The sequence below is a fragment of the Crocodylus siamensis genome, chromosome 5, assembly GCF_052110815.1.
Source record: "Crocodylus siamensis isolate JL-2025a chromosome 5, ASM5211081v1, whole genome shotgun sequence".
Classification (NCBI taxonomy): Eukaryota; Metazoa; Chordata; order Crocodylia; family Crocodylidae; genus Crocodylus; species Crocodylus siamensis.
This window is the reverse complement of record NC_143399.1, coordinates 52,769,461-52,782,432: the sequence shown is the minus strand read 5'-3', so window position 1 is coordinate 52,782,432 and position 12,972 is coordinate 52,769,461. Positions and strand designations below refer to the sequence as shown.

Sequence of the window (12,972 nt, the reverse complement as noted above, 5' to 3'; positions counted from 1 at the left end):
ATTAACGCCTCAAGAAGGGTTGTGTGGCAAGATTTACATGGGTCATAGGCTTCAGTGGGGAAACTTGGCAGGTTCCAGAAAGCACAAAGTTAACTAGCAGGGTAAAGATGATTCTGGGGAGGAAAGAAGAAACAGTTCAGTGCCAGTTACCATAGCAAGCAAAGAAATGATGGCATTTCAGAGCATATGGCCAGTGGTATCATGAGCCCTTCAATTCCCAAGTAATTGAAAGCTCACTGCATGCTAGGGGGTGGGGTGGGGTGGGGGGGGGTGCCAAGGAGAAGAGAGAAAGAGCAAGAAAGACAGAAGAGGAAGGGGAAGGCGGGGGGAAATAACAGCAACAGCTAAGTCTCCCTCTGCCTTTATCAGTCGTACTGGCCAGTGAGGGCCTTGTAAGGATCGTTGCATATTTAGTACTGCTTTTTTCTTTGCTCTCATCCTCCCCCTCTTCCCCGCCTCCAATTCCCACGTTAACTCTTCTGTGGATTGGTTGGCAGTTCCCACAAGACAAGCTCCATTACTGCATTAAGCAAATTGAGGAAGCAACAGCCTGGTAACTCGATTATTCTCAAGGCATCTCCTTTCATAGCCTACAGCATCAAAGGGCTCCCAGAGACACCCCACCCTTCAGCTGGGAGAAGCAGGCAGCAGACTCCTTCAGGCATATTCTTCCTCACAGTACATCAGTGGGGGCCAATCTTTCTGGCAAGCCTGCCACAAGTTAGCTCACACCCTTCCCAAGTGCCACTCCAATCCCTTCTCCTTACCCAATTTGCTATTCAGCTTTCTGTTGCTTGCCCTGTACTCTCTGCCTGATCTGCTGCTTTGCTTTCTGCTCCATCTCATCTGCTGCTGTTTAACCTGTCCCCTGTCCTGTCTACTGTGTGCCACACAGAGAGAACTTGCCTATGAAGTACTGTGGCAAGGAAGTTTGGGACCCAGGGGAAAGCCCTCAGCAGCAGCCCTCCCTCACCCCCAGGCACAGATTCAGGGGGCACATGCCCCCCCCCCCAACCCCCGGCTTGTCCAGGAGTGCGGACAGCAGCAGCAGAAACCACCCTTCCCCCATCCCCATGCCCCCCTAAACAAGCCGCTCATGGCTGTCCTGCACCTGTTGGTGCCCCTTTGCTTCAGCGCCCAGGGCAGGTGCCCCACTCACCCCCGCCCCCAATTGCACTGTGACCATGCCACAGATTGGCCACCCCTGCAGTATTTTGTGGATAGACCATCCCAGTTTTGGCCCAGAAAGACCATAGACCTGTAATAGTTGTACATCGTATTCTCGGGGCTTTTGACAAAGACTATCAAATGAAATAGGTTATTGATTTTCTAAAGGAGGCGGGAGGCTGCCAGACAAAACCATGGGAACACTGTAAAAACTACTTCCTTCAGGTTGTGATGAGTTTGACAGAGATGCTGTCAGTATAAACTCAAGACAGTATTCTCTCTCTACTGGAAGGAGCTGACTAGTATGCAGGTGACAGAATGGTGGAAAATCCTCAGGATAAGTCAGTTTAGTCAACCACATGGTCAACAGCCCAGAAGGTCACAAGTTTGAGGCCACCACAGAACTGCTCACAGCACAGCCATGTCAGATTCCAGTGAATCTGCAAATTCTGCTAAATACCTTGTCACAAGGACAAGGATACGAAAAGGAAGGAAGTCCCAAAACAGCCCAAACTATGTAGGGAACACTGAGGAACCACTACTTTGCCAATACTAAAGAAGTGTTATTGAATTATTGCTCCAAGGCAGGGGTAGGCAATCCTCTGCATGGGTGCCAGAATGCAACATGCAAACGCATTTTGCTTGCCACATGCAAGTGGGGGTGGGCAGTGGAGAATGGGCCAGGGCTGTGCTGCCAGAACACAAGGATCAGGCCCTTCATGGCTCCTGTCATCCATTCCTGGCATGCCAACATCTTACAAGTTGAGGTTGCAGGTGTTTTTGGCACTCTGCCCAAAAAACATTGCCAACCCCTGCTCTAAGGCATAAAAGGGAAGTAACTGCACCCTCCCATGTAGAGACCTAAACAAGATCCTCAGGAAAGTCTTTCTGCAAATGAAAGGTCAGACACTTGGGATAGATTCTCTTCTGTGGCAGACTAGCATCGCGTTGTGACAGCTAATGGAGCTCAGCATAATTATGCGAGCCGAGGACCAGGCCCTTGCAGTCTGGACGTTGAAAAGAGGATAGACACATTTCCTATTCTCAGCATCCTGAATACATAGAAAGCAGACACTGTCTTCAGATGAATGGTCCATGCAAGATCAGCACTGTTGCCAGGACAAGCCTCCTATCATAAGCCATTACTTGTAGTGGTATATGATCATGATTACAAGTAGTGGTATACAATCATGATTACTTGTAATCAACTACAACCACAGACAGACTTTACTGCATGGAGGTTTGCTCATAAACAGCCATGTTTGCAAACCAGCATATTTTGCAAAAGTGATCCTAGCTAGCCACTCCTCATTTTTGACTGAACTTGTGCTTCTAAATAGTAAACAAAAGTCATTTGAAAGAGAATAATTTCTCTGGCAGAGTGGGAGCCAACCTGGTTGACAGGTGTGCCACAAATTAGCCCTGCACTCTCCGCAAGTGGCACTCCAATTCCCTTCTGCTGCCTGATCTGTTACTCTGCTTTCTGCTTCCTTCCCCATGCTACTTATCCTATCTGCCACCATACTGCTGGTTCCTTCCCCAATCTTCTGCATGCTCACACAGAAACTGCCCATGCCACTTGTGGCACCCATGTTGCAGGTTGCCCACCTCTTTTCTAGCAGATTTTGGACCCACATTTTATTGAGGTTAGGCTTTCAGGTCATGATGTCAGTTAGCACACATTAAACACAGCCTTAGGAGTCAAGTACAGCCATGGCATGAAATTTAACCTGTTCAACTCTACCTTTGAAGGCAGTATGCCTCATCTACATTAGCCTTTAAAAATGCATTTGTTAGCCCTTTAGATAATACACACTGGTATCGCAATTAAATCCTGGTCTTGATGAGGCCTAGGATTAAGGCATTAGCAAATTCTAACAGCAAGTGTGAAGCTCAACAAAATTGAAACAAAAGGTAATTAACTCTTGAAAACAACTTACCAAGAGATTGTGGCAGATTCTTGTCACAGGATGTCTCAGAAAAAGATGCAATGTAGTGCATTAACCAGTAGCTGGAAGATTTGGATTGCTGGATGATGTTTTGTGCTCTGTCTTATACAGTACGTTATACCAGATGATTATGTCCCTTCTGACCCAAACTACAAGCAATAATAATAGTAATAAAATGAGAAAGCGGGGAGACAGAACACAGGTTTCCTTTGCATAGCTGAAGTTTATGGTGAGGGAGGGAAGTGCACTGGAACCCTCCTGGGAATGCCAAGCTCATTGGGTTTTCTTATAACACAAAGCTTAAATGGGGATACTAAATTCCTTTTTTTACTCAGAAGATTCAGTACAGAGCCATTTCTTCTTCCATCAGTTTAAGCAAGGCAGAATATATTTTACCTTCAGCATATGCAGAAACACATCTCTTAACCTTCAATCCTTCTATAAGTGATGGATCAAGCTTAATAACCAAGTCAGCTAACACCATATATACTTATTTGCAAAGTACAAAGAAAAAAACAACATATCACCTTATCTTGTAGTCAAAGAAACTAAAGCTTCTTTAACCGACCCAGTGAGAAAACATTACTATAGTAACCTTTTGCAATTCATTGAGGTATTTTTTACTTATATTCTTTGTTCAGACACACTTAATAGCAAAGAAAGTATTTTCACTGTTTGTATGAACCTGTGTTGAAAAAAGGACATATCCTTAAAAATAGTCTTCCTTCATGACCCTTATATAGGCATCAGCCTATGTTAGCACATAAATTGAAGAGGGGAAAAGAGTAGTAGCAGCAAAGCTAGACATTTCATGTTAGAAAGGTATCTTGAGATCCAAGAACTCAACTTCCAATTAGAAAGGTGGTGAAATCCGAATTAACAGTGTTGATTCTACCTATAATATACAAGGCAGGGAGCCACTGAAGGCAGATAGTATAACTGAACAGGCAACTATTGTCTATTAACACTCCAAGGAAGTTGGTATTAGTCTGTTGCCTCCTAGAGAAATGGTGGGGCTCTTTTTACGTATTTCTTACCTTGCTTTCCTAAATTCCAAGAAAAGGGTATAAGTTGAGACCTCTCTCCCCAAACCTCAACCCAAATAATTCCAGAAGAGGAGGGGGACTGTGACCATCATGGCATTGGTTCCTCAGTCACCAAGAGGCAAACCTTACAACCAAGTCATTTTTCATTCCCTGCCAAATAAAGCAACACGCAAAGAAAACCATGGTATAAGGGGTTACAAATATTCAGACTTTATTATAAATAAGAAATACTGTTTTATACATAAAAAACTGCAAGTGTTGCATTTTGTTCACCACCCCAGACAGCAAGACCACAGATTAAGGCAAAAGCTGAAGTGAAGGCACATACTGAGGGGGCCACAGTCAGGAATAAAATGAGGAGGAAACTGCCATGGATTCCCCGTGACACTCAGCATTCTACCAGCAGCCGTCTTGTCATCACATTACTCAAAGAAATAACTGGACCTATACAATGCAATAATGGCCATAACGCAGTAGTGTATTAAGAAATTGTTTATAAAGATCTTTTATTTAAAAATAAAAATTTTGTTAAAAAAAATGCTCAAGACAAAGGGAAAAGCGGGAAACCTTAGGCCTGAGGTCAGCCAGGGGGTGCATGCATCTTTGTGCCTGTTCTTTCCCCAGCCTTGGCACAGAGGCGACATGGTTAGGATACACCCACGTGACCAGAGCAGCCAGCAGAAATACTGATGTGAAAGTTCCACAAGTGTGATGTGCAAGGCGACCCTCTTCCAACGCTGCTGTTTAGCGTACTAGAGGCTGGTGGGAATCACTTTCTCCTGCCTGGCGGCACGAACCCTGACGCTGGCCTCACACTGAACTCTCCTTTCTCGCAAAAGGGCATGTTACGCAGAAAGGTCACAGTTGCAGCCCTCACGCCCTTTACTTGGGTTGGAAATAGTGCTACACCTCCCAGATGTCCAGATGTAAACCCACACCCATCCAAAAAATCAGCATGACATCTTTGCCAAAAGTCAGAGACAGAACATAACTAGTTCCTATGAACTATACACTTTAGAATGCTTTGGACATCTGGTGCTGGCTTTTGAAGGGAGGTTGACATGTCCCATCACTGGACTGCATATGCAGGCAAACAGGTTTGTGTTAATACCACAGAATATAGATACTGCAAACATGGAGGAGGGAAAAAGAGTAGGAGCCTGAGCCAAAGAAATACCTAACCCTGAAGGAATAATAAATGGAAGAGCTATATGGTGCATGTGTCATGATGGATAAAAGGAAGCAGGTAAAGGAACAGACGGTGCCACTCTGGAGATAGGGCTGAATATATTTACACACACACACAAAAGGATAGACTTCCTCACTCTATAATCATGATAAACAAACAAACACAAAACAACAAAAAAAACCCACATTCACACAAAAATATAAATTTGAAATAATTAATAGCACCAGTGTGTGTCAGATAATTTCTTCCCCGCTACGCAAACGTACAAAGTTGCATAGTGTTTAAGGATAGATATATATGGATCTCAAAAAGGGAAACATCAGACTGAGCTAATAAGTAAAACTGCAGAGGCTGCTACTTCCTCAGATGAAAGAGGAAGAGAGGAGTGAAAGATCCCCCCTCCCCTTTCTCAATCCTATGCGGAAAGTTAACTAGGAGGGAGTGGAGTCATCAACTTGGACAGAAGGTCTAAAGAGGTGGCAGCGGCAGCTACATGAAACACTGTGAGTGCAGGGTAATTGCCACCAGAGCTTGGCCTGAACAATTTGTGCTGCAACATTTTAGGAAGACTGGAAGATCAGCAAGAAAATGAGGCAAAGTATAAGTTTTGGCTCTTGATCACATAAACAGCTGACAAAGGCAAGACTGAAACTGTAGTGAAAAAACCCCATTCCCTCACAGATAGAAGTTGAGGAGACTACCCCCTGTATCTTTGTCTTTAAAACCGGTTTTCTATCTGCAAATATTAACTTCAAGTTCAGACAGACCCACTGGTAAGAGCTCTTTGGGTGGTTGTATTCTTCTTCAAAAAGATCTTATTAGAGTTTTTTTTTCTTCTTAAAGGCCTGTCTCCATTAATCATTCTATCCCTGGAATGGTCCTCTGGAAATTCCTTAGTGACATTTACTGATGAGAACAGAGCTGATCATTTGCAGGCTTCCTGACCTGGAAAATTAGACTAGGCAGCTGTTCACAGACTTGAGACAACATTTCTGCTTTGAAGGCTAACAGCAGTGTTGTGAAGACCTCTCACCACTCCACCTCCTTTCCCTCACAAAAGCTCCACTCAAAGACTATCTATTTTTCTCAGCAGAGGGATATATTGCACTCAAGAAAGATGCTAAAAAGTTTGGCAGATGGCTACCAAAATTTTTGATTGGCCACTAATTTTTGCAGAATTTTTTAAAAATATGATTAGAACTTGGGGAAGGGGATTAATGTTCTTTGAGTGCAGCTATACTGGCCATTACAATAATACTTTGGTAGCCAACCCCTTCCTTCATAGAAACAGAGCTCTGGGACTGAGGAGGCTTCAGTGGTTGTGGGGGGAAGTGGAGGAAGAGGAGAGAAGCAAGAGCTAGTTTTGCCTTACTGTACCCCAGTTCACATGGTTATTTCTGAACCACTGTACAAACAGTCCTGAACATTTCACATCCTTGTGCAAATCAAAGGGGAATGAGTAAGACAGAGGTAAGGGTGGAGTGTTCAGGAAGATAGAATTTATAAAAAAAACCCTTTGATGCCCAAAGATGGATATTTCAATTTGCTTCTCTTTAAAACTTTGCAACTTTTCCTAACTTGGAAAGAAAACAGCAACTGCGAGCAGCAGAGTCGGGGATTTGAAGAAGGTAATTTGTATGTTAAGGCACTCCATAGCCAAACAACTGCTCCACCAGTCACTGGGGGAAATCTCCCCCCACCCCCAGCAGACCCTTAGGGTTTTTCAATGGACGGGGTGTTGAAACAACCAGATGGCAATGTCTTCTTAATGTCTTCCAGATTGTTAATGTCTTTCAGGATTTCTTCAATGTCCCTGTTGTAAGCCTGAATGGCATCGTCTTGCTTCCTGGCTTCCTTCTCCAGGAAAGACACTTTTCGATCAAGCTCACTATCTTTCATCTGATCTTTGGCACTGTTCAGTGTACCCTCAATCTCATTCAGTTTATTCAAGTCCACTGTGTCCAGTTGTCCTGGTAAAAGAAGAAACAAACAGAGATACTGAATTCCACTAAAGGCACTTCACCAAGCTACTGCCTGCTCTCAAGACCTTTCACACACCCAATTATAGATTGATACAGTGGAAACACTGTCTCAGTGAAGTTTTTTTTTTTCCAGAGCAGTATCACTAACAGAACTGTTCACTGCCGGCTGCAATACAATGAAACAGAGCAGACGTGGACTTCACAGAGTTGAATTTCAGCTTAATGGGTTCCACTAAATTTGTAAATGAAACATCCCTGCTGAGTTGCTATCCACAACAAATGAAAATCAAAGATATATTATCTAGTCTATACTTCCCGAGTTGAAGGATACATTTTACGCCAGATCCTCAGTCATTTTTTACTGATTTTCAATTAAGGCTTTTTAAACGTAATGCAATAATGAAACGCCATAAATTTCATTCTTGACAAACTCTGCTTTTATAACTTATCAGGATATTCAAATCAACATGAATGAATTACAGCTGTCTATTAAACAGTTGATTTTCCTCTACTAAATATGCAATGTTCGTCTCACTGTGTAGGAATTTACTAAATATTGTTCAAGTTTTGGGATGCAACTGAACTTGAAATTTTAAAGTGCACAGCAATTATTTTTAATAAACATTCTTCCAATAACCTGTCATGGACAGCACATGGAAGGACAGAGTTCTATAAGACTCTATAAGAAAAAGAAACACCCACCCAAACCCCAAAACATTGTTTAAAAAAATAAATTAAGTCATATTATGTTTTGAACAGGGTTTGGCAATCTACAGCCAGCAGATTCAACCCAGCGTGTTCGATGGCTTTGGTGATATTCCCAGTAGGGGACTTCGGCAGCAGTGGCTTGCCTGTGTCCCAGCTCAGCAGTGGGGATCTTCTGCCCAAACCTGTGGCCAGACAGTGAGGGGAAGGCAGCAGCAGCAGTGGTGCTGGTGGCTTAGTGCTAGTACCAGCCTACATCAGATCTGAGCTGGGTTATTCTGGCCTACTAACTGAAAACGCTGCTGATCACTGCTTCAAAAGAAAGCTGCCTGACAGCTTCATTTTACTTTAAACTTTAACCCCAAAAAACCTTTGTTCATAGGTCAGACATTAGAAGGAACTTTCTGATTATAAGGGTGGTCAAGCATGGCAACAGGCCACCTACAGAAATTGTGGAATCTCCATTTTTGGAAATTTTCAAGAGCAAGTTAGATAAACACTTGGCAGGGACAGTTTAATCAGGGATAAATCCCAGGTTAAACTAGATGACTTTGTGAGGTCCCTTTCAGCCCTACTTTCCTATGATGCCATAAGCCTTCTTGCTAGGCCATGGCTCCCATTCAACTTTTGGATTCTGCTCTGAGCAGCAGAATTGTCTCTCCCCCTTTCTTAACAGAAACAAAGGATGCTTGTGCAAGGGACTCTTGATTCTTCCAGGCAGCTGATTAGGATGATACATTTAAGTATCCAAAAGGTGGAGAAAAAGGTTAGTTGTCAACCCTTAAATCCTAGGTCTTTGCAGGGGGCCATCATTTTCTTTTCTACTCCTTGGGGGACAGATAGTGTAGAATAGAATAAATCACATCTGCAATACCCCTGGTTATAGTGATATTAGGTTTATGCTAAGCAGCAACACGGCCACAGGCTACACAATAAGCGTATGAGGATATTCCAGAAATATTGTTTTAGAAATAACTCAATGAACTGTTAGATTCTCGGCACTAGGGTGTCAGGTAAGCAACAGAGCTAATCAATTACTACTACTTTCTAGCATCAGTCAGGCAACACCACATTTTGAAGAACAAAAACACACAAAGTGAGTAGAACTCTTCTGGAAGTGGGGACAGATGAGCGGTAGATACATACCTAGTTGATCCAGAAGTTCATTAATGATGGTAAGCAAGTTATTCACCGAGTTCTTTGCTTTTCTTGCATTGTCTTCTGCCTCTTGGGCAGCCTGTGAAGCCTTTAGGGAGAAAAAATGGTATGACTCCATGCAATAATGCTACAGCAGTAATAACTCTAATTTATTTGCCACCACCTCAGCACAGTGTCCCTACTAAGAACATAGAACTTGACCAAGGAAGACCCAAAGAGCTAATTTCATGCCCCTACAACACTGTTCCATCCCTGGCTTCTCTCTTTAGTGTAACAAGCCCAACACCCAGTTTTGTTCCATGGTTTTTGTTTTAGATCTGTATCACAGCTCTAATGTGTGAGCAGAGAGAGAGAGAGAGAGAGCTGGCCAAAACACAAATTACTAGTCTCCAATGATGGAAAAAATCTGTAACTGAGGAAGATTCTGATGGAAAATGTCAAAGAACAGAGTCTATCAGAATGCGATCAGTCTTTCCTTTGAAGACAGGGTAAGTTTGGAAAGGGTTATGGAAAACTGCCTCTCAGACAGTAAAGTTATACAGCAAAGCTGCTATAAGTTAAGGTTACTGGGGGTATTTAATTTTAACTATTTTTTCAACCCTTTTTAAAATTTAGAGAAAGTAATTAACTGGACTTGAGACCCAAACCTAATACTGTATCTGCAATGGAGCTGGAGATAAAATCCAAGAATATCGGGGCCAATAAATTCACTCTTCTTAAGGCTGAGATCTAGATCCCCTCCATCTCACTGTGTCAACCTTTGCATCCACCTCCCAGAATAACAACTCACCATCCCTGCCAACATCATATCCTGGTTGGCATCTTCCTGCTTCATCTTCAGCTCTTTCTCTGCATCTTGAAGCCGTTTCATCATGTCATCTACTTCTCTGGCCAGTTCTGTCACATCAGAGAAAGTCTTGTCGGCATCAGATTTTGTGCTGGCAGCATTCTAAGATCAATATAAAACAGGGTTTCTAAAAGGGTGGATCACACAGGAAACACAAAAATTCTACTTTCTCCCATAAGATGCCAAATGAAGTCTTTCTATGGCATGTGACCTTCCTTGATGGGATACATGCTCCAGCAAACAATTCTGAAGTATATTTACGAACATTTAGAACACTCTCTGAGGGCACACGGCAGGGTGGTTACAAAAGCCATGACAGTTTTCTATGGGCTTAACACATCTCAATATGGCAGGGAGCACATTCTCAATAAGAAACTGTGGAACAAGCTTCAAGACGACTGATTCAGGAGCCCTTTTTAAGGACTCACCTTCTGGACAGAATTAGCAATTTTCTCAGCATCATCTGCTTTGTTCTTGGCTTCCCTAGCATCAGCAGCAGCATTGCCAAGTGCTAGCTCTGCTTGCCGTGTCTTATTGTTGGCTTCAGCAATCGTCTGGGTAATGGCAGGAATTTTTTTCAATGCCTCCTCAGCTGCTGTCTTGTTATCGTTCACACGCTTATCGAAATCTGATAAAAGATGGAGACACTGTGTTGTTTCCTGTTCTAGAAAAGACCTGGTTGAGTTTGTTTGGCCTGATAAGTATCCAAAAGTCAAGCAACTTAGTTTATGTTACCTTAAAATTGGAGGGAGAAAAAAGAAACTCATGGTTTCTGTTACCGGAAAGACAGACCCTAACAATATTACAGGTATTTACCAGGGACTGACTTGGTCCACAGGCTGCTACGACAATATTCACGGCAGGATACACAAATCCCTTAAGGGGTTTTCTCCCTTCTAGGATCAGTAATGCTTTTAAGCCTTCAAACACTGTTTGCCACTGTATCATAATGACAATTACTGTTGAGCAGAAAAAAGTGTAAGGCTCCATATACAGAATGCACTGTGATGATGCACAGAAAGGATAGTCCAGGAAGATAGCTTTATGGTTACTAAAAATTATTTTAGTGAATTAAAACTTTGAGCAAACACTTTAAACTATTTGACTCTATTGTTATTCAAGCCATTCACTTTCCCTAGCTGTCCATTCTCATACCTCTCAGGTTGCTGAGAATGTTGTTGGCTTCTTGTAGCGTGTTATTGCCTTTCTTGGCAGCTTCTTCGGCCAGAGCTTTGGCAGCATCTGCTCGGGCCAAGAGCTGGTCTGCAGTCTAGAGAGATATAATATGGGTAAGTATATTTTCAGCCCCTCTAGAGAATAAAAAATGGAACATTGGGGTAGCCCAGCAAATACCAGCCCAGTACCAAATGGTGTTCATTGCTAATGACTGCAGCCATTTAATATAACTGAGGTGCAATGCAACGAGAGAGGTGTTACCCATACTACAGAAGGTGACAGTTCCTTGGTCTCCTGCATGAACTTTGCCAGTACAGAAGTTTCTGAAGACCATTCTATGCAACCAGCCACCAGACCTGTTCTTCAGGCCCCTCTCACCTTGGTGCCAATGACCAAATACCACAACTAAAGCTCTAGGTTCTGGGTCAGGAAGTTTTTTCCTCCGAGTTGTTTCTAGACACAAGAGCCTACACAAATAACTGAACTTACCTGTTGCTCAGTTTTTCCTTTCTCTAAGAGGTTCTTCACTTCCAGCTCCTTCCCTTTCATATCCTCTCTCAAATCTTCATAGTCTTTCAACTTCCTGTCAATTAGGTGATCCAGCTCCTCTGCTTCCTTCTTGATCTTATTTGCCTCATTCTGCATGTGAAAATAAAAAACAAAAACACAGCTTTGTGAACTTAAAAAAACCTATGAAACAGGGAGACAAGAAACCTCTGTGCTTTCTTGGGCATGAAAACAGGGCAGACATTGCAGTGGGATTACTAGCATTTCACTACTACTCTTCTTGCCAATTTGTACTACCATTTGATGATCAGAATGGGATCAGTGTCACCCTGTACTGAGTGCGATATAAGCCAAAGACAGGAAGAGTCCATATGAAAGCGCTTCAGGCTAACTTTAGTACAGTGGCTGTAGGAGGGGAAACAGCTTAATGGGCTTGAAATACTTATACACCTGGAAATGTTTATGTATAGCAAAAACACTGATTGGGACAAATAGGAAACTATAATTCTCTGTGTGTCAGTCTTTCAGGAGTGTCAAAATACCAAGGTCTTAAGTAGACAGAGACCCCACAGCATTTTTCTGAAGCACAGAGGTGTTAGCAAAGCATTAAACAAGCCATCAGCAATTTATTATTACACTGAGTAAGGCTTGCCACCTTAATTAATCTACTGTGCCCTAATATACATTCCAGGGAATTATGTACAGAAAAATTCAAAATTATGCAAAGAAACATTCAAAATTACCCAAAATGAATTATCTTTTTAAGCTGTGATGGGGTTTGGGTGTGTGTGAGGCTTGTGGGTGGGTATGGGGAAGTGCAGCTTGTAGGGGGGTTATGAAGAGGTGTGGGTATGAGAGTATGTGTGGGGGTTGTGAAAGGCTGTGTGCGTGCATGTATGGGATTTGTTGGCAGATGTGGGGTTTGTAGGGGATTATGAAGGGGTGTGGGTATGGGAGTATGTGGGGTTTGTGACAGGGTTGTGAAAGGGTGTGGGTGTGTGGGGGGGTGTTGTAGGTGGGTGTGGGCCCCCCCCACCATACACTCCCCTCTCCCCCATGATGCACAGACCCAACCACTGCCAGCTCAGCAGCAGCAGGCAGTGGGCCCTTGGGGTGCTCATGGCTGCAGTATGCAGAGCCCCTGGTGGCATGTGCCTCTGGCTGAGTCCCAGGGCCTAAATGTGCTGACATGGAGTTGACTTGGCCTGCTGGCATGTGCCTTAAAGCCAGACTGGGCTGGCTCTGT

At 43.2% G+C, this 12,972-nt stretch overlaps 1 protein-coding gene across 1 annotated transcript in view; it reads right to left on the bottom strand.

Moving 5' to 3' along the window:
* Positions 1 to 4,349: 4,349 nt before the first annotated feature.
* The window catches only part of LAMC1 (laminin subunit gamma 1), a 152,630-nt gene continuing 144,007 nt past the window's right edge, over positions 4,350 to 12,972 (bottom strand). The window contains exons 23-28 of the mRNA XM_090048173.1: positions 11,709 to 11,858; positions 11,199 to 11,313; positions 10,472 to 10,671; positions 9,987 to 10,145; positions 9,185 to 9,284; positions 4,350 to 7,321 (exon numbers count right to left, since the gene is read on the bottom strand). Coding sequence (XP_089904299.1) covers positions 7,065 to 7,321; positions 9,185 to 9,284; positions 9,987 to 10,145; positions 10,472 to 10,671; positions 11,199 to 11,313; positions 11,709 to 11,858 — 981 coding nt within the window. The 3' untranslated portion in view covers positions 4,350 to 7,064. The remainder of the gene's footprint in view (positions 7,322 to 9,184; positions 9,285 to 9,986; positions 10,146 to 10,471; positions 10,672 to 11,198; positions 11,314 to 11,708; positions 11,859 to 12,972) is intronic.